Source organism: Triturus cristatus, chromosome 7 (assembly GCF_964204655.1).
Source record: "Triturus cristatus chromosome 7, aTriCri1.1, whole genome shotgun sequence".
Classification (NCBI taxonomy): domain Eukaryota; kingdom Metazoa; phylum Chordata; class Amphibia; order Caudata; family Salamandridae; genus Triturus; species Triturus cristatus.
Genome location: NC_140590.1, coordinates 1,643,303,704 through 1,643,331,018, shown reverse-complemented (window position 1 = coordinate 1,643,331,018; position 27,315 = coordinate 1,643,303,704). Strand labels below are relative to the sequence as shown.

Below are 27,315 nucleotides of genomic sequence, written 5' to 3'. Positions count from 1 at the left end.
GCAACAAAAGGATATGCAATGGAATGCGGGCAATCAGAAGGGGCATTATTCCCCAGGCCCCAGATTTTTTTCAGCAGGATATGGAAGTATGCCTTTAGCAATGATGGAGTTAATGGTAATGTGATATGTAATGTCACCAGAAATGTCCTTGCTGTTATAATTTCGGATGTCTTCTGTGAATATCGCTAGGATAATGACTCATGAAATTACACACAGATTACCAATTAATTTCCTGCTGGAAGGCTGCAGTACAACTTTTCACAACTAGATGTCCTCTACTGGATACAGCAGAAACAAGGCTTTAGATCTACTGGCAGCAAATTGATGTGGAATAGAACAACTGTTTGGACCGTAAATTGTCACCAATGTGGTGATGGTGACATGTAGTGACACAACTGTTGTCACAGATTATTTAATTTCTGTTGCCATCTTTTTTATAAAATGAAGACTGCTGAAATCAAATGTTTGAGCAATACATATAATTGTAGGCTCTGCCAGTACTTGGTAAGCCTGACTTTTCTACAAATATAGATGTCTTTGTAATGAATGGCTATACAGAGAAGGTTTAGTCCACTGTCAGCAAACACACGCACAAATCTGCAAAAATTTTTCTAATTTCTTGCGAGCGTGTATGCCCTGGAAGAGCTTTTCAAATTTTCTCACTGTATAGGTTGGCCCCTGTGAACAGTTTTTCTTGTTGCTTGGTTTGCATATGTTGGGTGGTCTTCAGGCCCCTCAGACTAGGATGCCTCAGTCAGAATGATCTTCACTAGATTTCCCTGCCAGGGACCACCATGCGAGGCATGGCAGTCCCAGGCAAGGGAATCAACTTTTGGCCTGAACATGCACGGAAAAAACTCACTGCGATTCAGGGCAATTCATTTTTTTGTTTTTCTAAAAGAAAGTCCCACTTTGCGAACTTTGCTGAGTGCACAAAAAAATGGTGTCCACTCAACCAAGTTCTCTGCCTTCGGTGAAACGAATGCACCTGTGGCGGCACTGAAAGCTTTAAAGGTTCTGCTTGAAACTTTTTGACTTGGAAGATTTGTGGTGATTGAGGCCCCATGTTTGTTGAATCTTCCTCCTGGAGACTAAAATGGATACAGTAGGTTGGTTCAATTGGCCACACTTTTTATGCTGCAGTTTTTTTGCAGTGAATTAAAATCTCTGACTGGGATAGATCCGCAACTATGTGCACTTGCACGTCGGTGATAGGGATGTCCATGTCCAGGTCAACTCTTTGAAGACACTGACATTTTCATTATATGACATACCATTATTCATCATTTTTGGTATACTTGTATTGGTAGGTTTGTTGAACAAAACCCCTACATGTTGTTACCTTTTAACTGAAGTCAGGCAACCGAATACAGGCTTAAGTATTAACACATTTAGCAACAGGAACAAAACGTGAAAATTACTTTGATACATCTGGCTTTTGATCCACTGTTCAATTGATCCATTGATAATAGTTTACCACTGTCCAATGGTCTTCTGGTAGTAATCAGGCTCTGTAGTTAAAGATTTGTTTACACTGTGCATGGAACACTCTTTACTACTGCTAGGGAGTGCATCTTAATTGCTCTAGAATCCTGGTTGAGAGTTCATTCCTTGATTAGCACTTAGTTTGAACACAACACAGACCCACCTTGTGGCAAATTTTCAGGTGTGAGTGACTATGCTTACACAATGCAGAATTACGTTCATTAGGCTGCCAGAGCTGGGCCTACCAACAATTGGAAACAAGGTCAGCATCAGAGGCAGAGGCCACAAAAGATATACAGTGCTGCAGAAGAGACAACCCCCGCCCCCCAGTCCTCGTCATTAGAACAATGGCACCATCTTTGGGGTGGACTATTTGGGAAGCTGAGTCAGAATAATCGAAACAAATGCCACCAAGGGCTATACAACATTTGGGTACTTAGTAGTGGGAAGGTGATGCATTATGTGATGCCAGAAAAGTGACAAGTGGTGCTGGGACAATTTTCAGAGAGGGGGCGCTGCCAGCAATGTTACATCACTGAAGTCAAAGGAATTGTGAACGAGCCACACAAAGAACAAGCAATGCAAATGTATGCAGCAGGAGAGTGGTACGGGTGTGGTATGTAGCCGACGGTGTATTTTGGAGCACACTGTCACAAATATATTACTAAAATATGGTGTGGTAGTGCACTGCGATTTGCAGGCAGCACATTTGCCACCAAAATGACAACTACATTGTGCTACCCACAAGCTTTTCCTGGCCTAAAGCTTGCGTGCACGCTCGCGTGCAAGCGCGCCATCTGCCTTTCTTACCTCGTTAAGCCGTCATGGCTCAATGCTTGTCCATTAGAGGCAATCACTGCTGCCTAGCCCCGGCCCAAAAGTCAAACAAATGTCTGCCTTTCCACGTGTACGTGTTTTGGGATGTACCAAGTCATCAAGCAATCCGTTCCTCATTACACAGAATGCCTTTTGCAGCAAACTGAAAACTCGGGAAAAACGTCGGTACGTTCTAATTAAGGTTAATATTGTTGATCAGAGGCCCGCCTGTGTCTGGCTCCTGCTGATCTGACTGTTCAGGCGCAGCAGAAAGTCCACGGTTCTTTTGGGATGCAAAATGTGTACATTAAGATAATGTTTCCTTTCAGTCACTTGCTGCTGCTGGCCTCACGGCTTGCTTTCCTCCGACAGCCAACCGCATCACTAAACATTTCGACTCACGCTATTTCATGGCCTTGGTGGTATGACCCTGCTGCTAGGTGCAAGCGTCTTTTACCACCACATCATGAAAGCAGGTTTGTGTAGGTGGTAATATGTGGCAAGACTATCTCTGCTTATGTGTTCTGTAGTTTTAATTTAGTTTATTTGTGCTGTATTATTGCTATGTTGTACTGTACTTGATAGTATGCGTGATGTTGTGATTGTTTTTTGCATTGTGTCCTGTTAGGATGTGTCATTTTGTTTTTATTGATGTTATTTTGTTTTTATTTATGTTATTGTGTTCTGTTATATCACTGCTCCAGCTCTTTAACTACTTAGGACGCCTGTCAGCCCAAAACTACGCCTTAAATGATCACGATCATTGCTCAGTTACGTGCTACAGCCCAACACATTAGCACCAGTGGCCTTTCTCTGAAGACTTCAAGAGCCCTTCGAGCAACTGACAAGAGGGGTTTAGATTTTTTTCCAGCATAAAAATGCAATAAATGTCAATGGCACATAGAAGTGATGACAATCCTCTTGGGTGGCACTTTATAATATCTCACAGCTGATAGGCAATGCAATTTGAGCTAGCGCCAGCAACTGTGTGGGGGCAGAGAGCGCATGTAACAATCTCTGCAAATACACAGTTACTGCACTATATGTTAAACATCCTTTTTGCTTATAGGCTATCTCTAAACAGGTTACCACCAGAGGCCTAAATGATTAGGAACAGAGCATCATGCAAACAAGTTTATGCATGTACAGTACGAAAAAAGGCAGCTGCTGCAGCACACAGACATCGCAAACTGGGCCTAAGCAAACAAACTAGCATCAGAGAATAAAACTTGCAAAGAACATTCACTCTGATTAAGCACACCTATTGGCAACTTATGAAACAAACAGAATTCAATTGAAGGGACCAAAGGATATGTTAAGCTTCCTTTTTTTCTCACAAAACTCTGTACATTAAAGAAGGGTCTTTAAGCGATTGATTAGTTTGGGGTTCTCTGGAAAATCTATGGAGACCATCATCTTTAATTCTCTGTGATTTCTCCATGGTTTCTTCTCCTGTTTCACAATCTGGTCCAGTTTACTTTTCAGAAAGCATGCTGGCTTGCAGCCATCAGGCTATTTCTAAGACTAGGCAAGGGATTGTTTTATCCAGTAGGATTGTAATTCCTACCCACTGGTTTCTAAATGCTGTCCTCCTAGCTTGGGAGCAACTAAAGCCCCTCCCCCCACGTCAGGACGACGCGTATGTGGCCAGCAATGGCCGCGATCAAGGAGCCCGAGCCTGAGGAACTACAACGCCTTCCTCACCACGGTTGCTAGATTATGTTAAAATTTTTGCTTAATCTTGGGAAATTCGACCGCATCTTCCCAATGGATGTTTGCCTTCACAGCTGAAAGCTGGAAAAACAAGCATTGGCATAGCCAATAGGTCTCGCCTTTGGGACCTTGTAAGTGTTTAGCCAAGCAGCACTTGATGTTGTTGTACCAAGAATATTGTGCTGGATAAATAAACACTTATAAGGTCCCAAAGGCGAGACCTATTGGCTATGCCAATGCTTGTTCTTTTCTACTCCCTGTATGCCAGCAAGATTGCCCCGCAACCCTACTTCTGGAGTCTATGAATGAGAAATAACTGGACATGGTTGGCTGAAGACCAGTGAATCATCTATACAAAGTACAAATACTGAATGAAACTTTTATTCAACTTTTGCTGTTTTTACTAATGTAGTGGTTCCTCTTCAACTACCCCTTCCACCCACCAACCCGTACCTTCATGCATGGCTTCGTAAGCACCAGGCCACCCATCAGGCTTGTTTCACTGTAGTGCTGGAGAAGACTCTCCAGATCCTGAAAAAAGGACATGGAGTTCACATGGAATTGTCCCTGTTTGTTCTTCAAGATTTTAAAATGTCTCACAAAGTTCTGATCACGCACTGTGAAGGAAAGAAGACAAAAGATACCTTAAGACTTTAAAATCAAAGAGATTGCAGGTAATATTGTTGAAGTGAAGAATTGGCAAGGCAAGATAATGTACAGGTCCTACCAATCAAACCACAAATTGTACTACACCTGGGGCTAGAATTTCACTGGCTAATAGGAAGGTCTGGGGAAATAACGTAATGGCTATGCCTTTAAAAGACCAACTGGCCTGGGCTACTCCCAGTCACAGATTCCATTCTGCATAAATGATGGAAACAGAGGGCATTACATTGAGACAGTTAAATGCATGAATGGACTTGAAAGGTGTGAGTTGAGGAAAGGGGTTGTAAAAGGACCAGAGAAAGAAAAGCATGCAAAGCCTACACATTGTGCTTGCCACATGATGGAGGCAGAATTAAGGAAGGCGAGCAGTGGCTGCAGGGTGGTCTTCTGTAGGTCCCCATCTTCCAGAACTCTAAAATGCATCTGTTCAGAATGTACCTCAATGACTAATTCAGTTTCTCCCTTACCTTCTTTCTTGACTTGACCAGGTCTGCACCATACACCTACTTTAAACAAAGAATTACAAATGTTATGTTTTTCTGTGCAGTTTTAAGAGCCAAGCTAAATGTTATTTACCAGAAAGAGCATAGTCAAATCCATGTTTTTCGCTTGCCCGGACCAGAAAAGTTCCCTTCTTGTTTTCTGGAGACATTAGAATGTTAGCGGCTTCTGTACGACTCAGTTCTCCAAAAAGCCATCTGTAGAAAAAATAGACTAATTAATCATACCATCCTACGTGAAACACAGAGCTTATACTATAGTAAATTCTAAGGCAGATTTGCAAAAACAATTTACTGAGCAAAAAAAGTACAACATTACTATTGTGGAAAGAGCAATTTTGAAAGGCAACATAAAGGTTAATATTCATTATTTGGCGATTTTCTAAATTGGTGAATATTAGCAACTTTATACTCTACATATGGGCCGGATTCACAAACTACATTTTGTAATAGGATTTGTAGGAGTAGAGAGGTACTACAAAACTTAATACAAAGTGCTATTCACAAAGTTATACTTTTGAGCAAGTTCACAACTTTTCAGTATTCACAAACTGCACTTTTGTAGTAACTTGCACTTTTGTAACAAGTCCCTACCTCCATTATTTACTATAAGAGGGTGTTGCAGTACCAGTGATTGGCCATGGGTAATGCTGGACTTATTACAAAAGTGTAAGTTCCAACAAAAGTGCAGTTCGTGAAAAATAAAAAGTATTCAACGTATTCAAATGTGTACACTTACTCAAAAGTGCAAGTAACCTCTGTGAATCAGGTCATATGTGTCACCCCTTCAGGTTTATAATTGCGACAGATAATAGTTACACAACGAACAGATGTGAAAGTCCAAATGCTAAAAATAGACAAATGCAATTACATTGCAATTGTATACATCTGCTTCCTGCATAGTATGTGTATGAATGTGTATGAGGGGTCAGGTCAGTCCAATTGACAATTTAAGTGCATTACTGGAGCGATCTTGAAAGAGCGATTGAAGGCATCTGGTTACTGTTCCTTCAAAAGCTCATAATAAGACTTTGGCCCCCATTTGGAGTTGGTAGGACCAGAGCAAAATAGGAGGGAAATATCTTACAACACACTTAATGCATTTTTGCTATTCATGATTCAAATTGATTTTATTGATTTTTAAGAACATTTACATACTCTATTGATGTGTAGGAACATGCATTCCCACACAAACTGTCACCGCCAGAGCTAAAAAGAGCACTGAACAAAGAGAAATCAACATCTCTCCATACCCCCTCACGAATTTCCACCCCAGATCACAACTTTGATCGTCCTATGAGCCTAAAGTGTATGTATGTATATATATATATATATATATATATATATATATATATATATATATATATATATATATATATATATATAACCTACTGGCGGTCGCCAGTAGGTAGTTATAGTTAGGACCTATTTTCCATAGGAAATCCACAACATTCTATTCCCAATAACTTTGGCGCCAGTTGACGAATCTTCGCAAAATTTTAAAAACTTTTAGCCAGCTCCGGACCGCTCCTATCCTGAAACTCTGGGTGATTCGTCAAGCGGGGGCAGAAAAAAAAGGGGGGTCCCAAAACGTCTTTTCCCCTTGCAATTTTCCATAGGAACCTTTAGTCGCAGCTACAGCCTGAACTGCTGAACGGAATTACACCAAATTTGGCAAAAAGGTAGCCCTTGGTTCAGAGTCGTGCCTTTTGGTTAAATGGTGTAAATCCATTCAGTAGTTCCTGAGAAAATCAAAAGTAAAATCACATATATATCTATGGGTGTTGTGAATCCGCGCACCTCCTGATCACGAGCTGTAATTAGCTGTCAACACTCCAAACCAGGAAGTGTTGGCAGCCATCTTGTGCCTCGGTAGAACAGAGGCAGAAAAAACAGAAGGAAAAATGCGCAAAACGCAAAAAGGGGGCAGGGTAGAAACACCCTGACCCCCTAGGCCTGCTCAGGGGGTCCCACAAGGACCCCCAAGGCCCCCCAATTTTTTTTTTTTTTTAAATCGGCAAAATCCACGCTGGGTGCGCGGATCCTGCCGATAAAAAACAAAAACGAAGTGCATCTTTGGTAATTAGCCCCCGGGGGGGGAAATCCCGGGGGCAATGGTCATTATGTAAAGGGGGGCCCAGAGGGGCCCCCCAGCCCTGGGGACCGCCACCCCGGGGCTGTTTTTTAATTATGTGCGGGTGGTCTCTCAGGCCCCCCAGTCCCGGGGACCTCCACCCCGGGGCTTCTTTAAATTAGGTGTGGGGGGGCTCTCAGGCCCCCCAGCCCCGGGGACCGCCACCCCCGGGGCTTCTTTAAATTAGGTGGGGGGGCTCTCAGGCCCCCCAGCCACGGGGACCACCACCCCCGGGGCTTCTTTAAATTAGTTGCGGGGGGGCTCAAGTCCCCCCACACGCCCCAGTACCGCCACCTCCCCGGGGCTCTAAATATTTAAATTGGGGGGTCCGTGACAGACCCCCCAGCCCCGGGGACCACCACCCCCGGGGCTCTGTAGATCGTGATGGCCCTGGGGACCGCCACCCGCCAGGTCTGGTTCCTGCAGTGTCCCGGGATGCCCACCCCTGGGACACTGTAGTTTGCCATAGAAAACTTGGTTTGAATTTTGTAAGAGAAAGCAGGGAAACCTGCTCTCTCTTTCAAAATTCAAACCAAATTGCTTTTCCACACGGGGAGCTGCATCTTAGCAGCTCCCCATGTGGAAAAGCAATGACGGCTCCCGAGGGACGTGGGGAACCGGCAGGGACCGTGGGGGGATTGGGGACCCCCATGGTCCCCAACGGAGAGGGCCAGCCCCGGAGGATGGGGTCCCCGGGGCTACAAGTGGCCTGAGGAGGGGACAACGCAGCCCCCCTCCAAAAGAATATATTTTTTTTAAAAAGGCCATGCCCCGGGGGATGGGGTCCCCGGGGCCGATTAAGGCCTTGGGAGGGGGACCACACGGCCCCCTTCCCAAACTTAAAAAAAAAAAATTGGGGGCAGGCCCTGGGGGATGGGGTCCCCAGGGCTAAGAATATTAGGGAAAGAAGGGGGGCCACACAGCCCCTCTTCTTAAAAAATAAGTTAAAAAAAAGGACCGGCATCGCACCAGAGGCCACGCCCCCTCCTTTGAGCACTCTGCAAACGCGCCCCCTGTCGCATTTGCAGATGGGGAAAGAATTCCGCTTGAATACTGGGGGTCCCTGGGGGCCAACTAGCCCACCAGGTACCTCCAGTAAGCGCCACGGAGCTAGGTTGCAGAGTGTTGTAAAAAGGGGCGTGACCTCTGAACACCTGTCTGCAACGCAGCTCTCTGGCGCATACTGGAGGTACCTGGTGGGCTAGTTGGCCTCCTATGGTGAAGGGAGGGGACGGGGCCTGAGGTGACATGTGCAAACACGCCCTGGGGCGCGTTTTAGGTTGGGGAAATAATTTCCCTTCAATCCTGAGGGACCCTGGGGGCCAACTAACCCACCAGGTGCTTCCAGTAAGCGTCACTGCGCTGCGTTGAAGAGAGGTGGTGCAGGCTGTGCCCCTTTTTACAGCTCTCTGTAATGGTGCTTACTGGACGTACCTAGTGGGCTAATTTGCCCCGAATGACCATCAGGGTTCAAGGGGAGTTAATCTCCCAACTTAAAACAGCCACAGGACGTGTTTACACAGTGGGGAAGGGAGGGGACGGGGCCTGAGGTGACGTGTGCAAACACGCCCTATGGCTCGTTTTAAGTTGGGGAAATAATTCCCATTCAATACTGAGGGCCCATGGGGGCCAACTAGTCCACCAGGTGCTTCCAGTAAGTGCTACTGCGCTGCGTTGCAGAGAGGTGGTCCAGGCCGTTCCCATTTTTTCTGCAACGCAGCTCTGTGGTGCTAACTAGAGATACCTGATGGGCTAGTTGTACCCAAGGGACACTCAGGATTCAAGGGACTTTATCCTCCAAATTAAAACGGTCACAGGGCGTGTTTGCACACGTCAGCTCAGCTCCCCCCTTCCCTTCACCAGTGTGCAAACGCGCCCTGTGGCGTGTTTTAAAGGTAGTTTTAATCCCCCTGCCCTATTATATACTAGAGGCTTACAGAGGAGGTCATGCTAATAACAGGGGTGTCCCAACGCATAGTGTTCCCTAGTGTATGTAGGTGTTTTAACTGTATTCTAAGTGTCTTTTAGCATAGCACTGGCTCTAGGACTGCTTAGTCAGAGTCAGTTACCACCAGTACCCACCCAAGTTTCTTCTTTCTGTGTGTTTTTTCTTCTTTCTTCACATGTCCTACCTCTGTAGGCATAGTTAGAAACTAGCATTTAAAAAAGCTTTGAAATTCACTTAAAAAACCATAGGTTTCAGTTACTTTAAAGTTAGAAATTAGCATTTAAAAAACCTTTGAAATTCACTGAAAAAACCATAGGTTTCAGACACGTTATAGTTAGGAATTAGCATTTAAAAACCTTAGAAATTCACTGAAAAAACCATAGGTTTCAGGCGCGTTATAGTTAGTTGGACATTTCACTCGTACAAAACCATTGAAATTCCCCCGTTATAGTTAGTTCAGCTAACTATAACTCGGCGCCCGCAATGCACTGCTGATGACGTCACATATTACATCACTCATGACATGGTCAGTGACATCACTGATGACATCACTGATGACATCTCAAATGACATCACTGATGACATCACTGATGACATCACTGATGACATCATCCAGGGAATGTGTGTTTTTCTGAAAATTAAATCTGTTTTATATATGTCTAATATAAGAATATTTATTATACCAACTCTAGCAAACCCAAAACCACAGCTACTGAAGGAGTGGTCGGAAAAAACCAACGCGTGTTCCAAATTGATGCTAGAAATATTAATCCGGCATGACCGGGAGGAGAACAAACCAAACCCTGCTGGATGATTTGAAAATGGAAGAAAACCAAGAACAAGTCACGAGCAACTTTAAAATAGTGGATGATAGAATCAAAATCCACGAAAAGGAGGCGATACAAAGAAAACAAAACAAATTTCAATGGGATGAACGTGACTATGCCAATGGAAGAATTCTAACATTTGAGAGGAAATTTGACAAGGCAAGATTGGAACTAGCAAAGGACAGAACAATGGGGGCTCTTGACAGAGGAAGAGGAGACTCCAGCACAGATCTCAGCTCTGAAGTGGGCTCAGTGGAGGCTCTAACAACCAAACTGTCAAATAAGGTTTATTTTTCTGAGGCATACCGGATGATACAGCGGGAACACGAACAATCTATCAGTGGATAATAACATTGGCGGATGAAAAGCGGAAAACCCCAAAACAAAAAATTAAGAGACCTCAGAGAAAGAGAAAACATCTGGCATGGGAACAAGAGGCTAAGGACAGAGTAATGGAAGCACAAACTTCAGAACTTACGGTAATTCATTTATCAAAAAGAGAACTATCAGAAGTAGAATGTCGGACTCCAAAATTAGGACTATCTTTTCGCCTAGCAATGGGAGAAGACTATGTACAAATTAGGGTAGAATTGTATAAGTTTGTACGCAAACTCAAATTGCTCAAAATGCATTGTCTGAGACAAAAACAATCCACAAGACCCAACCCCACACTACTTACACCTACAAGATCTAATCTGCTCATTAATTATAGAGACACTGCATGCATTATATCACCTTGGTAGAACATGTGAGGTACCATGGCAGATAATAGCAGTAGATGTGTTTGACCCCATACATATAAGAGATTTGACACAGACCCATGGTCTAGAAACGGGGGACACAGGTGACACAGATTTTAGAATGCCATCGCAATCCATCCCACGGATACCAAGGGACAAAATTGATGTGTTTTACGAGGTGGTTGCAAATTACATACTTTCCTTGAGCAGTGAACCCAACACGAAATTTAATATGCAAAAGGAACAGTGAGAAGCAGTGATGGTGTTAAAAAGAGACCCTGATGTGATAATCAAACCCTCCAACAAAGGAGGAAATATAGTCCTAATGAATAAGGAGGACTGCATTAAAGAAGCCCAAAGACAGCTGAGAAATATCTCATGTTACTTGAGGGTAGAGATCAATTATGTTAAGAATTTGCAAAGAGAATGCCATGATTTACCGCAGGGCTGGTATGATACCCAGCTACTAAACTGGGATGAACTCCAGTTTTTGAAGAACACTACACCCACCATTCCCACTCTAAACTTACTTCCAAAGGTACATAAAACAGTCCCCCTGGCCGACCCATTCTTTCCTCCAAAAATAGTATTTTTAGGAATACTTCCATCTTCATTGATCACTTTCTGTTTCCCTATGTACTAAATCTCAATTCTTATGTCAAAGACACCAAAAACGTTTTACAGAAAATTTAAGACCTGTCTTGGGTGAAGGAATGTTGGTTAGTGTGTCTAGATGTAGAACGACTCTAAACCAGCATAAGACATCATGATGGGTTGAGAGCATGCAAGTATTTCTTACGCATGAGAAACATAAACATGTTGGAACATACCTATATGCTGTTAGAAATGACTGAAACCTGCTTGCAGGAAAATGTTTTCCTCTTTGAGAAAAATAAGTACAAGCAAACACAGGGAATTGCGATGGGCACCTGCTTCGCCCCCAGCTACGCCAAGCTGCCGATGGGTTGGTGGGAGGAGCAGGAGCTCTGGAGCAGTGACCTTGTGAAATGTACAGAGAACATCGACATATGGTTGAGATGTATAGATGATATTTTCTTTGTGCGGGAAGGCAATGAGAAGGATCTAAATATTTTCATCTCTAATCTAAACATCAACAATATAAATCTCAGATTCACCATGCAGTATAGCCAGGAAACCATTGACTTCCTAGACACCAGAATAAAAATCCGGGATGGGATCCTCCATACAGAACTATTTAGGAAATCCACTGCAGGGAACTCAATACTACATGCAGCTAGTTGCCACCCTCCCAGCTTCCGGTGGAGCATACCATTTAGCGAATTCATCAAAGCGAAAAGAAATTGTATCTCTGAAACCAGCTACCTCAAAACCAAGACAAAAATGACTGAGAGATCTTAGCGAGGGATTATCTACCCAAAACATTAAAAACAGTCAGTAAGAGGGCAGACAGTATATCGAGGGTACAGGCCCTATTCCCCCCCACCAGTCAGTGGTGAAAAAGTGAGTAAACCGATTTGATTCATAACTAAGTACATGGATCAGGCTGGGAGATTGAGAGGTATCCTAAAAAACAGACACGGAATCCTGATACAAGATAACATTCTGAGGGGCAAAATGGTAAAAACATCAAGCATCACATACCATCGTAAACTTTCTTTGAAAGACATGCTGGTGCACAGTTACCTCAAACCATAAAAACGCAACTGGCTAGAGCAAATAAAAGGTTTCAAATACTGCGGTGATGGCAAGGCCTGCAGATACAGCAGCAATATTCAAGAAGTTAGCTTAGGAACAGTCAAGAAGACCTGGCAGATCCCCGAAACATATTTTATTGTCTATGTGATCCCATGCCCATGCGGAAAGTGTAATATTGGATCTACCACCTTTGCTGCACACAGGAGAATCCTTGAACACTGGAGAGCCATAACAAATAACGATTTGACTTATAGTACAGCGAAGCATTTCCAAGAGAAACATCAAAGTGACTGGACGAAAGCCAAATTCTTTGGCATTGATACAGTCCCCAGGCACCGAGAAGAGGAAACAGACTAACTGCCTTACACAGACTAGAATCAAGGTTCATTCTGCAAACTCGTTGCTTGATCCCTCACGGAATGAATAACGATGAGGAACTGCATTCACACCTATAGGGAACTCCTGATGACCTCTTATCCCATTACATAGAGGATTACTTTATGAACTAGCTGTTGTTTTAATACACGGATAATCCAGTATATACACTCCAGTGGCAGCTCCTCCGCTAAGGAGGAGGAGCGTCGCCCCACTGCCTACAGCACTGCAAAAAAAGGAAAAATAAAATGATAATAACGCAATGTTATTAACATTTCACTTTTCCGTGATCAGGCAGCTTTGTGGCTGAGGCGGGGCTGTCCTGCTCACAGATCAGGGCAGGGGAGGAGTAGTTTGCATCTCTCCAAGTGAGAATGAATGTTTGGCCGGCCATCTTGGGCTGACTAAACACTCATGCGCACTTTGCATGTTCTCCATCCAGGCTGCATTACAGCCTGGGTGAAGAACATGACCCAGTCTCCCAGTCCCTGGCTGAGCACCGAAAATTAGTGCTCAGACCAATCACAACGATGCATTGCAGTGTTGTGATTGGTCAAGGGAGCCTGGGTGGGTGCTTCCTGATACTGCCTCCTGTTAAGTAGAAGGAAGGAAGAGAGGACGAAGAGTACTGAGGAGAGGTGGTGGCTGGCCAGCAGGCCTGCCGGCAGATAAATGTTTCTTTCTCTTTTTTTTAAACGACCTCCCCGCCCCACTAATGCCATCGGAAAGCAGCCGCCACTGATTTACTCCTTTCTTCCCCCATGGGACTGTGCTTCTTTTGTTGGTTTGAATGAAATTTTGCCCAATCACTACAGCACAGAGCAGGTTGCAACAATGTTGTTAGAACAATATGGAAAATCCCGCCCCCCGCCTCCCCAGATACTAGATGAGATGAATGGCATGTTCCAATTGCACTTAAATTGGTAGAATGCAGACCATCAAAATGTCTCAATAATCTCAATGTCTTTTTCCTCTAAGAATCCTGTTGGGCATAAACAATTGTGGATTGATTGACACAATGGACAAGGAGTTAAATTGCATGAAGGAGTGACACCACTGTGGAACCTATTCATTTGGGTCAGAGATACAAGCTAAGGTTTAAATAGATGGGTTACTTTAACATTAATTTCTTTTGATTGCACCCCCTGCTGACTAGACACACCCTGCTGTGAAGAGAATCCCAGACAAGGTGTCACATTAACTGAAGGACAGTTTATCTAGGCTACTTTAGCCTTCTCCCTGTCACCGCTTGCGGGATATACCTACATCTGGGTACTCAACCCACATAAAGCCCCACTTGGGATGTCCCCCCCGTACCGCCCAGGAATGACTCACCTATTGCAGAAACAGGGAGAACCCATAAGTTCACTCTCTGAAATATGGAGTGGAGTCATAACGGATGTTCGTGAATAGCATATCAAGCATCCACCCGGTATAGAGAAGGTATACATGGGTAATATAGTTCCAGGCCAAGGGAGCTACCGATAACCTAAAATGAGGCTGTTAAAGATTTCGCTTTGTTTCCCGCTCACTCTGTAAATTGATTACTATAATGTTCACACGTAATTGTGAGGCTGCTTTTAAGCCAAAATATAAATACATTAATTGTGGAGTGTATGTACGACGGAACGCTCGTCAGGTTGTAGAGCGGAAGTCTTTTGTCTGTTCCTGTTAATGTTGTCACGCCGGGTTGACGCAGTATTTATGTTCCAATAATGCCAAATGGGTTTATGTTCGAATAATGCCAACTGTAGTCAGGTGACCAAGACTCCTTTGAGTCTAAACGCGTTATCCTTGTGTGGCAATAAAATTGTACCACTAATCTGCAGTACTGTACTGGAGTGGTTGGACATATCTTTCCATGAATTGGGGAGGTACAATTATTATCTACTGGCGGTCGCCAGTAGATAGTTATAGTTAGGACCTTGTTTCCATGGGAAATCTGAAAATTCTATTTTGAATAACTTTGGCGCCGGTTGACGAATCCTCGTGAAATTTTCAAAATAGGTGGGGCGCTCCGCTCCGCTTGTACCCTAAAAGTCTCGGGGGGATTCGTCAAGCGGGGGCCGAGAAAAAAGGGGGGTCCCAAAACACGTTTTCCCCATGCATTTTTCCATAGGGACCGGTAGTCCAAGGTACAGCCCGAACGGCTGAACAGAATTACTTGAAATTTGGCAGAGAGGTAGTCCTCAGCTCATGGATGTGCCTTTTGCATATATGGAGTCAATCTGTTCAGTAGTTCCTGAGAAAATTGCAGTTAAAAGCACATATATATCTATAGGCACGCACCGTGCGCGCACCGTGCGCGCACGGTGCGCGCACCCTAACGAGCGCGAGCGTAATTCTGATTGGTGGATTCATGGCAGTCAACATTCCAATCGGTCGAAATCAGGAAGTGTCGGCCGCCATTTTGTTTGTTGTTGGTGTGAGAGTGAAAAAGAGAGGTGGCGAACGTGAAAAGGGGGCAGGGTAGAGAGTTCCTGACCCCCTAGCCTTTGTCAGGGGGTCCCTGAAGGACCCCGAAGGCAGAAAAAAACATTTTAAATATTTTTAAAAAAAGTCGCGGGGGTGCGCGCGCCGTGCGCGCACGGTGTGCGCACGGTGAAAAATCCCCCCCAAAAAAAAATTGTAAATTTTTTTTTTAATACGTAGTTTATTGTAAAATAAATATATACAAAAAATAATAATACGTACATAACTTAGCATTTAAAAAAACGTACAAATTCACTGAAAAAACCATAGGTTTCACACACATTATAGTTAGGAATTAGCATTTTAAAAACCTTGTAAATTCACTTAAAAAACCATAGGTTTCACACATGTTATAGTTAGGTGCATATTTCTCTCATAAAAAACCAATGAAATTCCCCCGTTATAGTTAGTTCAGATAACTATAACTCGCGCGACCGCCACTCTATCACAAGGATGATGTCATCAGTGATGTCATGAGTGATGCCACTGACCATGTCATGAGTGATGAAATATGTGACGTCATGAGCACTGGATTGCGGGCGCGCGAGTTATAGTTATCTCAACTAACTATAACGGGGGAATTTCATTGGTTTTTTACGAGAGAAATATGCACCTAACTATAACATGTGTGAAACCTATGGTTTTTTAAGTGAATTTTATATATATATATATATATATATATATATATCCTTCCAACTCATTGCTCCTTCCGATAGCCTGGGACCCGTGAGGTAGTGGCGCACGCACCGGCGGAGAGCGCCGGCAATTTAATCAACAAAATCCTCAGCATGTGTGCGCTCTCAGTAATCGCGAACTCCGACACCATAAAATATCCACAAGATGTTTTATTCCACCAGACGCGTTTCGGCTTACTGCCAAGCCTTGATCACGTGGAAAAAGTGCACAAGTTGTCAGGCACAACATAAAGCATACAGTGTGTCATGAACAAAAACAAGGGACTTCACAAAATAGGAATACGCTACATGGCGGCCATCTTGTATTGGTAAAATCCACAATACAAATAATATTGTATTTGCCAGTGCTGCCTGTCAATATATCCTGAATACATAGATAGTTCTCATCATGATATAACACCATAGACTGGCCGTAACAGCGTTGGATACAATATTATTTGTATTGTGGATTTTACCATTACAAGATGGCCGCCATGTATCGTATTCCTATTTTGTGAAGTCCCTTGTTTTTGTTCAACAAAGTTTGCCCTTCATTAAAAGCGCACTCTCGAGGCAGTTTAACTCAGCAGAGTCCTTTGTTTACGGCAAACAGCATTCAGCATTAAAGATAGATTTTCTCGCCTTACGCGTTTCAAGCATCATCGCTCTTGATCACAGGCATTTATGCAAGGTTCTGGCAGCACGTCAGGACTTCACTCTCGACTGCATGCTAATTAGATAATTGTCCTCCGGTGGGCCTCTCCAGTGTGTCATTCTGCCAAAGCATGCTGGGATTAGTAGTCCGTTAAGAAAAACTTTTTTACCCTCCAGTGGGTTGTGTGCCAAAAAATTGCAGTAATATATTTAAAAGCCCTCCAGTGGGCCTCTCAATGGCAAATGCGGTTTGCATATTTGTAATCCTGCCGTACCGTAGTGAAGCTGTGAAGAGTTCAAAACCTCCGGTCCCACATGATTCTCTGGTGGTGGTGCTGGCTTTCACGGCTGGGCTGCCGTTAAACATCAAACAAAGTTTGCCCTTCATTAAAAGCGCACTCTCGAGGCAGTTTAACTCAGCAGAGTCCTTTGTTTACGGCAAACAGCATTCAGCATTAAAGATAGATTTTCTCGCCTTACGCGTTTCAAGCATCATCGCTCTTGATCACAGGCATTTATGCAAGGTTCTGGCAGCACGTCAGGACTTCACTCTCGACTGCATGCTAATTAGATAATTGTCCTCCGGTGGGCCTCTCCAGTGTGTCATTCTGCCAAAGCATGCTGGGATTAGTAGTCCGTTAAGAAAAACTTTTTTACCCTCCAGTGGGTTGTGTGCCAAAAAATTGCAGTAATATATTTAAAAGCCCTCCAGTGGGCCTCTCAATGGCAAATGCGGTTTGCATATTTGTAATCCTGCCGTACCGTAGTGAAGCTGTGAAGAGTTCAAAACCTCCGGTCCCACATGATTCTCTGGTGGTGGTGCTGGCTTTCACGGCTGGGCTGCCGTTAAACATCAAACAAAGTTTGCCCTTCATTAAAAGCGCACTCTCGAGGCAGTTTAACTCAGCAGAGTCCTTTGTTTACGGCAAACAGCATTCAGCATTAAAGATAGATTTTCTCGCCTTACGCGTTTCAAGCATCATCGCTCTTGATCACAGGCATTTATGCAAGGTTCTGGCAGCACGTCAGGACTTCACTCTCGACTGCATGCCAATTAGATAATTGTCCTCCGGTGGGCCTCTCCAGTGTGTCATTCTGCCAAAGCATGCTGGGATTAGTAGTCCGTTAAGAAAAACTTTTTTACCCTCCAGTGGGTTGTGTGCCAAAAAATTGCAGTAATATATTTAAAAGCCCTCCAGTGGGCCTCTCAATGGCAAATGCGGTTTGCATATTTGTAATCCTGCCGTACCGTAGTGAAGCTGTGAAGAGTTCAAAACCTCCGGTCCCACATGATTCTCTGGTGGTGGTGCTGGCTTTCACGGCTGGGCTGCCGTTAAACATCAAACAAAGTTTGCCCTTCATTAAAAGCGCACTCTCGAGGCAGTTTAACTCAGCAGAGTCCTTTGTTTACGGCAAACAGCATTCAGCATTAAAGATAGATTTTCTCGCCTTACGCGTTTCAAGCATCATCGCTCTTGATCACAGGCATTTATGCAAGGTTCTGGCAGCACGTCAGGACTTCACTCTCGACTGCATGCTAATTAGATAATTGTCCTCCGGTGGGCCTCTCCAGTGTGTCATTCTGCCAAAGCATGCTGGGATTAGTAGTCCGTTAAGAAAAACTTTTTTACCCTCCAGTGGGTTGTGTGCCAAAAAATTGCAGTAATATATTTAAAAGCCCTCCAGTGGGCCTCTCAATGGCAAATGCGGTTTGCATATTTGTAATCCTGCCGTACCGTAGTGAAGCTGTGAAGAGTTCAAAACCTCCGGTCCCACATGATTCTCTGGTGGTGGTGCTGGCTTTCACGGCTGGGCTGCCGTTAAACATCAAACAAAGTTTGCCCTTCATTAAAAGCGCACTCTCGAGGCAGTTTAACTCAGCAGAGTCCTTTGTTTACGGCAAACAGCATTCAGCATTAAAGATAGATTTTCTCGCCTTACGCGTTTCAAGCATCATCGCTCTTGATCACAGGCATTTATGCAAGGTTCTGGCAGCACGTCAGGACTTCACTCTCGACTGCATGCTAATTAGATAATTGTCCTCCGGTGGGCCTCTCCAGTGTGTCATTCTGCCAAAGCATGCTGGGATTAGTAGTCCGTTAAGAAAAACTTTTTTACCCTCCAGTGGGTTGTGTGCCAAAAAATTGCAGTAATATATTTAAAAGCCCTCCAGTGGGCCTCTCAATGGCAAATGCGGTTTGCATATTTGTAATCCTGCCGTACCGTAGTGAAGCTGTGAAGAGTTCAAAACCTCCGGTCCCACATGATTCTCTGGTGGTGGTGCTGGCTTTCACGGCTGGGCTGCCGTTAAACATCAAACAAAGTTTGCCCTTCATTAAAAGCGCACTCTCGCGGCAGTTTAACTCAGCAGAGTCCTTTGTTTACGGCAAACAGCATTCAGCATTAAAGATAGATTTTCTCGCCTTACGCGTTTCAAGCATCATCGCTCTTGATCACAGGCATTTATGCAAGGTTCTGGCAGCACGTCAGGACTTCACTCTCGACTGCATGCTAATTAGATAATTGTCCTCCGGTGGGCCTCTCCAGTGTGTCATTCTGCCAAAGCATGCTGGGATTAGTAGTCTGTTAAGAAAAACTTTTTTACCCTCCAGTGGGTTGTGTGCCAAAAAATTGCAGTAATATATTTAAAAGCCCTCCAGTGGGCCTCTCAATGGCAAATGCGGTTTGCATATTTGTAATCCTGCCGTACCGTAGTGAAGCTGTGAAGAGTTCAAAACCTCCGGTCCCACATGATTCTCTGGTGGTGGTGCTGGCTTTCACGGCTGGGCTGCCGTTAAACATCAAACAAAGTTTGCCCTTCATTAAAAGCGCACTCTCGCGGCAGTTTAACTCAGCAGAGTCCTTTGTTTACGGCAAACAGCATTCAGCATTAAAGATAGATTTTCTCGCCTTACGCGTTTCAAGCATCATCGCTCTTGATCACAGGCATTTATGCAAGGTTCTGGCAGCACGTCAGGACTTCACTCTCGACTGCATGCCAATTAGATAATTGTCCTCCGGTGGGCCTCTCCAGTGTGTCATTCTGCCAAAGCATGCTGGGATTAGTAGTCCGTTAAGAAAAACTTTTTTACCCTCCAGTGGGTTGTGTGCCAAACAATTGCAGTAATATATTTAAAAGCCCTCCAGTGGGCCTCTCAATGGCAAATGCGGTTTGCATATTTGTAATCCTGCCGTACCGAGTGCGCTTTTAATGAAGGGCAAACTTTGTTTGATATATATATATATATATATATATATAAAGCGATACTACCAGTAGGTATCTATATATATATATATATATTGAACCTCCCCAATTCATGAAAATATAAGTCTATATATATCCATATATCCAAAACACAGTTCTCCCATTACTGGAGCCCCCGACCCTTCAGGGCGGCCTCTTACCAATGGGCACAGAGCAGCCCATCAACTTAAACCACACAAAACCAAGAGGCCCATTGTTGGTAGGACGGCATTTATTTCAACATCTGGCATCGCAGATTCCTTCCCATCACCTAACTTTTCGGCCCCCAATCGGCCTTGCTCACAGGTGGAAGGTAAAATTCAAACTGCTCAGTACGCTCCTGCGTGCTTTCAAAGTTCCTGGTACATCACGTGACTACATGCAAAAATACAAGTCCCACAGTGCTCCGCTTTTATGATGTAATGTACAAACTGGAAGTCCTCGTTTAAATACAGGTGGAATACACAGTGTAATTTTAATACCTTCATAGCGGTGATACTGTGTCAGTGTGGAATTCAAATGGTAGCAAGGTGAGTTGATGTTCCTCGCACATTGCTGTAAATATTCCAATGACGTGAGCAAAACAGCATCCAGCCTGCACGATCGTAGATAAAAGTACTTTATCTCGAATCCCTTTCAAAATGAGCACCATTTCACCACAGTAGGCTGGGGTGTGTTGAGTGGGTCATGCTCCTCATAAAGTTCCAAAACACAGTTCTCCTGTTACTGGAGCCCCCGACCCTTCAGGGCGGCCTCTTACCAATGGGCACGGAGCAGCCCATCAACTTTAACCACACAAAACCAAGAGGCCCATTGCTGGTAGGACGGCATTTATTTCAACGTCTGGCATTGCAGATTCCTTCCCATCACCTAACGTTTCGGCCCCCAATTGGCCTTGCTCACAGGTGGAAGGTAAAATTCCAACTGTTCAGTTTGATCGTGCAGGCTGGATGCTGTTTTGCTCACGTCATTGGAATATTTACAGCAATGTGCGAGGAACATCAACTCACCTGGCTACCATTTGAATTCCACACTGACACAGTATCACCGCTATGAAGATATTAAAATTACACTGTGTATTCCACCTGTATTTAAACGAGGACTTCCAGTTTGTACAGTACTGTGAGAAGTTGGCCTGGCATATGCTGGTCACTAGTTATAGTGGCCACCTTGCACCAGTCCAATTCGACTCTTATGGTAGATAGGTTTAAGACAACCTTTTAAAAAAAGCTATCCTAGTGGTAGCTGTGGAGAGCAGCCTTCAGGCTAAGTCTCTGAGGAATGTAAAGCAGCTTGTTTTACCTTATAATCTCTTGAATTACCAAATGAAAAGGACACCACACAGGCATATATCTCAAATATATATGTATTTATTCTTAGATACACTCTACTAATCTCTTTATGAGATTAGAACCCAGATACACATTCAAATGTCAACACTTCTCAATAAATTAAGCACAAATATGGCTGTAGCCCTAGGGGCGTACCAGACCATATACTAAAAAAATGGGTTAACAAACTCGACTTGCAAAATGAAAAGGCCTAGGGCCTTGGGAATCGCTGGGGCTTCACTTCTGCAGTGTTAGCAGGTAAGTAATCAGCCCACGGGAGACGCGTGCAGTGTCTAAACACAGCCGCGGTTTTCCTATTGGTTTCAATGGCACAAGTCGCGGTTTGTAATTTAAAGTTTTAGGGCACTTCGGAGAAGTCAACAAGCAAGGCACTTACAGGGTAAGTATTTCGAGGGCCAACACACACTTGGGCACCGGAGTACATGAGTTAGCTCACCCAGGGAAGCCGGGTGCATAGGTGTCTTTTGGTGTCGGGTCGCGATGCTGTTTTCAATGGAGAACACTGAAGACTTGCTGCTTGTGACGACTGGAGAGGTGTCCGCTGGAATCCGAAGATGGATTGGAGTTGAAGAGGACCTGAAAATTGAGGGGACAGAGTTCAAAGTCACTTGCCAGTGACCGGTGGCCAGCAGGATGGATGACCACTGATGTCGCGTCGCTTCAGGTCGTCAATGGTGATTTGTCTCTTTGCTCACGAGGTCCAGGGGAGATCGACGATAACCAGCAGCTGGATTCGGAGGGTCCCATAATGTCTGCAGCTGATGACGGTATCGGCAACCGGATTGGAGCCAACAAACCTTGGCAACTGCAAGCCTCGTGTGGAGTAAAGTTTGAAGGTGATGCAGACCAGCAAGGTCTGATGGACTTACCCAGCGAGGGTAAGTGAGGGCAGGTCCGGAGCAACCAGGAGAGCCCTTGAAGTTGATGAGAAAGTCTTCGGGTGAGTCACTAGCCAATGGGCAAGCAACTGCAAAGACGCCTTTGCAAGAAAAGTTCCACAGGAGCCCACGGTCACTCGGGATGGGGTAGGCCGCTGATTTTCGGTACCAGACCTGCTAGGGACTTGGACTACAGATGATCCAAAGCACAAGTTCGTAGAACGTTGTTTAGGGTTTGCACTCGAAATCAGTGCACGGTTCCCTGGTATTGCTGTTCCTCGTCACTCGTGGGGTCCAGATGCCACAGCTTCACTGGGGACTCAGAATGGACTCTGGCGGGAGCAGTGAAGTTTGCAACCGTTGATCAAAGTTACTGGTGCCTGCCAAGCAGGGGAGTCACTCCTTGACTCCAAGGGAGATTCTTCAGTCTTCCAGAGATAGTGGAACGTCGAAGGGCCAGGATTCTTCTTTGTAGAGCGTCGTCCAGGGTTAATCTGAATTGCATTGGCAATGCTTGGCATCTTATGGTGAAGATAGGTGAGGGACTAGCTCTATGACCACTCCTCTAGGAGGGTCAGGGTAGTGGGTGGTTACACCCACTTCCCTTTGTCCAGTTTCGCGCCAGAGCAGGGGCACGTAGCCCCTGAACCGGTTTGAGCTGGCATATGCACAGAGGAGCCTACTGCTCCCCCAGTGCAGGACTTCAAAGCACTCTAAGAGTGCACCCACCCAGCTTCAATAAACTAAATCCTGTCTGGGAGGTGGTGACACCTCCCTGTGACAGGATACCCTTTGTTGGGCTTCCTCCACTGCGAGTTTCGGTCAGCAGCAGGAGGGCAGCCCGGTGTCTGTGCTGGTGGCATCCATTTTGGGATGCCAGGGCTCTAGAAGATTTCTACCGTTTAGTACAGTGGGTACATGTCGTCCCCTCTAGAAGGGTGGGATCATACTCCCACACCAGTTACTGGTGTGGGGGTATGATTCCAAGTTGTTTGACACCAAACACGACATGTTTTGATGCAGTCATTCCAAAGTTAGCATTTACCGCAAGGTTATAATGCACTTAAGAGTATATGGTTTAACCGCATCCACAAACAGCAGCAGAGAATAGACTCTGCCAGCTGCAGAGGGGTCCTGCTCATGCAGAAGCACCCCCTCACATAGTAAACCAAGCACCCTGCCCACAGGATTGATAGGGCCTGCAAGAGGGGTGGCTGATAGGTTTATATGTGTGTGTATGGTGAGACATAGGAACCTATACCTCAGTGAGGAGTGCTAACACTACCTCACACAGGCTGCAGTAGCAGGCTTGTGGTGTCAGATTGTGAATGCTTCCCAGGGGTGGCATAATACATGCTGCAGCCCCTGGTAGGCCTGTGAAGTACCAATGCCCTAGGTACCTAAGGTACCATATACTAGGGGCTCATAAGGTACCACAGAATCCAATCACTAGTGCATCTAATATGCACACCAATCATTTAAGGGAGTAAGCAGATAGGCTGGGGTCCTGGATGGCAGGATCCCAGCCAGACTAGTCAAAAACCATTCAAACACCAGGAAAAAAGTGGGGGCAACCATATAGTCAGATTCCACCTTCCTACAATTACATCATAAAAGCGGTGCACTGTGGGACTTGTATTTTTGCATGTAGTCACGTGATGTACCAGGAACTTTGAAAGCACTCAGGAGCGTACTGAACAGTTTGAATTTCACATTCCACCTGTGAGCAAGGCCGATTGGGGGTCAAAACATTAGGTGATGGGAAGGAATCTGCGATGCCAGACGTTAAAATAAATACCGTCCTACCAGCAATGGGCCTCTTGGTTTTGTGTGATATATACATATATATATATATATATGCAGCGTATTTCGCCAAACAAGTCCAGCTCAACAGAGACAGATGAATACGGACCCAGAAGTCAGTGCAAGGTTTTTAATTTTGGAACACCCAGCACTACCGCCGACACGTTTCGGCCTTCAGGAGGCCTTGATCACATGACGCGCATGAGGAGTTTGCCAACTTTTAAAGTGCAAGTGATTGATCACGTGACAATAACAGGAACTGTAAACATAGAAGAAATTTTAACACAGGAAGCCTACAAAGTTAATGTGTGCAAATACGCAAAAACATTAGAGGCACTGTAATAATTAAAATATCCATTAATTCATGAATATTAAAATTAATTAAAAATGAGAAAACAGAATTCAGAGATAAACAAGAATAAAAAACCCAAAATGTATAAGGTTAGTATTCAAAGTGCAAGGTGCGGAGTGATAAAACCCAAGTGGATTAAGCATTTATGGATATGTATTGCAATCATATTGTCTGACTGTACAAAACATAAAACCACATAAATACATAAATATTCATCAATTCATAAATATTTAAAAAGTATAAAATAAATTCATTGCAGATAAAAGACTTACAAAAAAAGGCAAACTGTCAATTGCAAGTATCCATTTAGTTTTGTAATCCATATCTAGGTTGGTGTACATAGTTAGAAGATAAATTAGGACAGTGGTGTATACTTCATCATCATGTACACTCTCCTATTACATCCCGCGCTTTGGTAAACCTTGCCTTAATGTTTATCCCTGCTCCATCTATATGCTATATCTATATATATAGATATATAGATATAAAAACACCCTAATTTGTGGAAAGATAAGTCCGGCCACTCCAGTACTGCAGATTAGGGGTACAATTTTATTGGCACACAAGGATAATGCGTTTCGAATTCAAGAAGTCTTGGTCACATGACCACAGTTGGCATTATTTGAACATAAATACTGCGTCATCCCGACGCGACAACATTAACAGCTGAAACAACTAAAGTATACGTTTTGAAAATGTTGTGAAGATTCTTCAAGCGGCGCCAACATTTTATACATATATAGAGAGATAGAGTGCGAGAGCAAGTGATGCTGCAGGTAGGTAGGTAGATAGATAGATATATAGATAGATAGATAGATAGATAGATAGATAGATAGATAGATAGATAGATAGATAGATAGATAGATAGATAGATAGATAGATAGATAGATAGATAGATAGATAGATAGATAGATAGACAGACAGACAGACAGACAGACAGACAGACAGACAGACAGACAGACAGACAGACAGACAGACAGACAGACAGACAGACAGACAGACAGACAGACAGATACCTACTGGCAGTCGCTAGTGGGTAGTTTTAGTTAGGGCCTAGTTTCCAGAGGAAGAGCATTACTTGTTTTGCCAAAACTTTGGCGCCGCTTCATGAATCTTCATGAAATTTTCAAAATTTACACTTTAGTTGTTACAGCTGCTGTGTTAAAACTTTCAGGGTAATCAGTCAAGCGGGGGCAGAAAAAAACGAGGAGGGGGGTCAAAAACACGCTTTCTCCATGCTAGATCCCTGAGGGATTCCGAACACGACTACAGCTCGAACTGCTGGACGGAATTACAACACATGTAGCAGAAAGCTAGCCCTAGGCCCAGAAAGCCAACTTTTTGTGATTTGGTGGAAATCTGTTCAGAGATATCAAAGGGCAAAAAATATAGATATCTAGGGATTCAGATCCTCCTTTAGGAATCTGTGTATCTGTGCACCAAAGTAAAGACCTCATTGGTTGGCCGCACGTTCATAGAAAAGTTGCAGCCACCATTTTCTGCTACACCAGTGTGTCCCACACATCGGGATTGCTGGGAATTCATTGGAGGCCCTGCCCCCTTGGTCCCACACTCTTTAAACACGCCTCCTGGCACACTACTAGCTGGAGGATGAAGTCCCCTTGGATGCTGAGGTTTGTTGGGGGCAAAGAACACTTCCTGTTACCAGGAGTAAGTCCAACACAGTGGGATTGCTGACATCTGGTTGGAGGCTCTGCACCTGTTCTTCACCACTCTGCAAATGTGCCTCCTGGAGCACTACTGGTTGGGGTCAAGTCCCCTTGGGTGCTGAGGATCCTTTGGGGCCAAGAACCCCTCCTGTTACCACTAGTAAGTTCCACACAGCGGGATTGCTGAGAGATCTTTGGAAGCCTTGCTCCTTTTGTACAGCACTTTGGAAAACATGCCTCCTGGTGCACTACTAGTTGGGGAATTAAGTCTCCTTGGATGCTGAGGACCGAATGGGCCAAGAACCCCTTGTTACCATCAGTAAGTCCCACACAGCGAGATAGCTGAGAGCTCATCGGAGGCCCTGCCCCCTTTATCCACCCACTTTAGAGACCCCTACAGTCACTCATGCACTCACTCAAACACACGCCCATAAAGCTAATCACAGATCCACTCACACCCACACATCTACTCACACACCCACTCACAGACCCATACAGCCACTCACACACCCACTCACAGACCCACTCAGAAACCCATACAGCCACTCACAAACCCACCCACACAGCTACCTACACACCCACTCAGACACCCACATAACCACTCACACACCCAGTCACAGACCCATACAGCCACTCACACATCGACCTATACAGCCACTCAAATACCCAGTCTGAAAGGTTAGAGATTACAATTAGGAAATACAATTTAAAAATCCTTAGAAATTCACTTAAAAAACCAAAGGTTACAGGGACGATATACTTAGGAAATATAATTTTTTTTAAAACATAGAAATTTACTGAAAAAAACTAAGGCTACAGGGACGTTATAGTTAGGCTCAGATTTCACTTATACAAAACCAGTGAAATTCAGCAGATATAGTTACCTGATCTAACTATAACTTACGCCCCCGAAATGCACTGCTTATGGCCTCACTTATTACATCACTCATAACATGGTCAGTGACATCACTGATGACATCATCCACAAAACCACTCACACACTCACTCGCACACCTATAAAACCTATCATATACCCACTCCCACTCAATCCCTCACATACCCATTTACAAACCCATACCAGTACTCACACAACTAATCACTCATCCATAGAGCCACTCACACATCCACTCACTCATACAGCCACGCACACAGCCACTATCTCACCCATGCAGCCACTCATGAACCCACTCACTCTCCAATACAGTCACTCACACATCCAATGATACAGACATTCAAAAACGTATGTACCCACTCATACACCCTTACAGCTGCTCACACACCCACTTAATCACCCATACAGAAACTCACACCGCCACTCACACACCCATACAACCA

General features: G+C 44.4%; 1 protein-coding gene across 1 annotated transcript in view; it reads right to left on the bottom strand.

Annotated features, from left to right (window-relative positions):
• PTK6 (protein tyrosine kinase 6) overlaps nucleotides 1–27,315 on the bottom strand; it is a 188,536-nt gene that overhangs the window by 126,941 nt on the left and 34,280 nt on the right. Inside the window, exons 2-3 of the mRNA XM_085619682.1 lie at nucleotides 5,257–5,378; nucleotides 4,468–4,631 (exon numbers count right to left, since the gene is read on the bottom strand). Coding sequence (XP_085475808.1) covers nucleotides 4,468–4,631; nucleotides 5,257–5,378 — 286 coding nt within the window. The remainder of the gene's footprint in view (nucleotides 1–4,467; nucleotides 4,632–5,256; nucleotides 5,379–27,315) is intronic.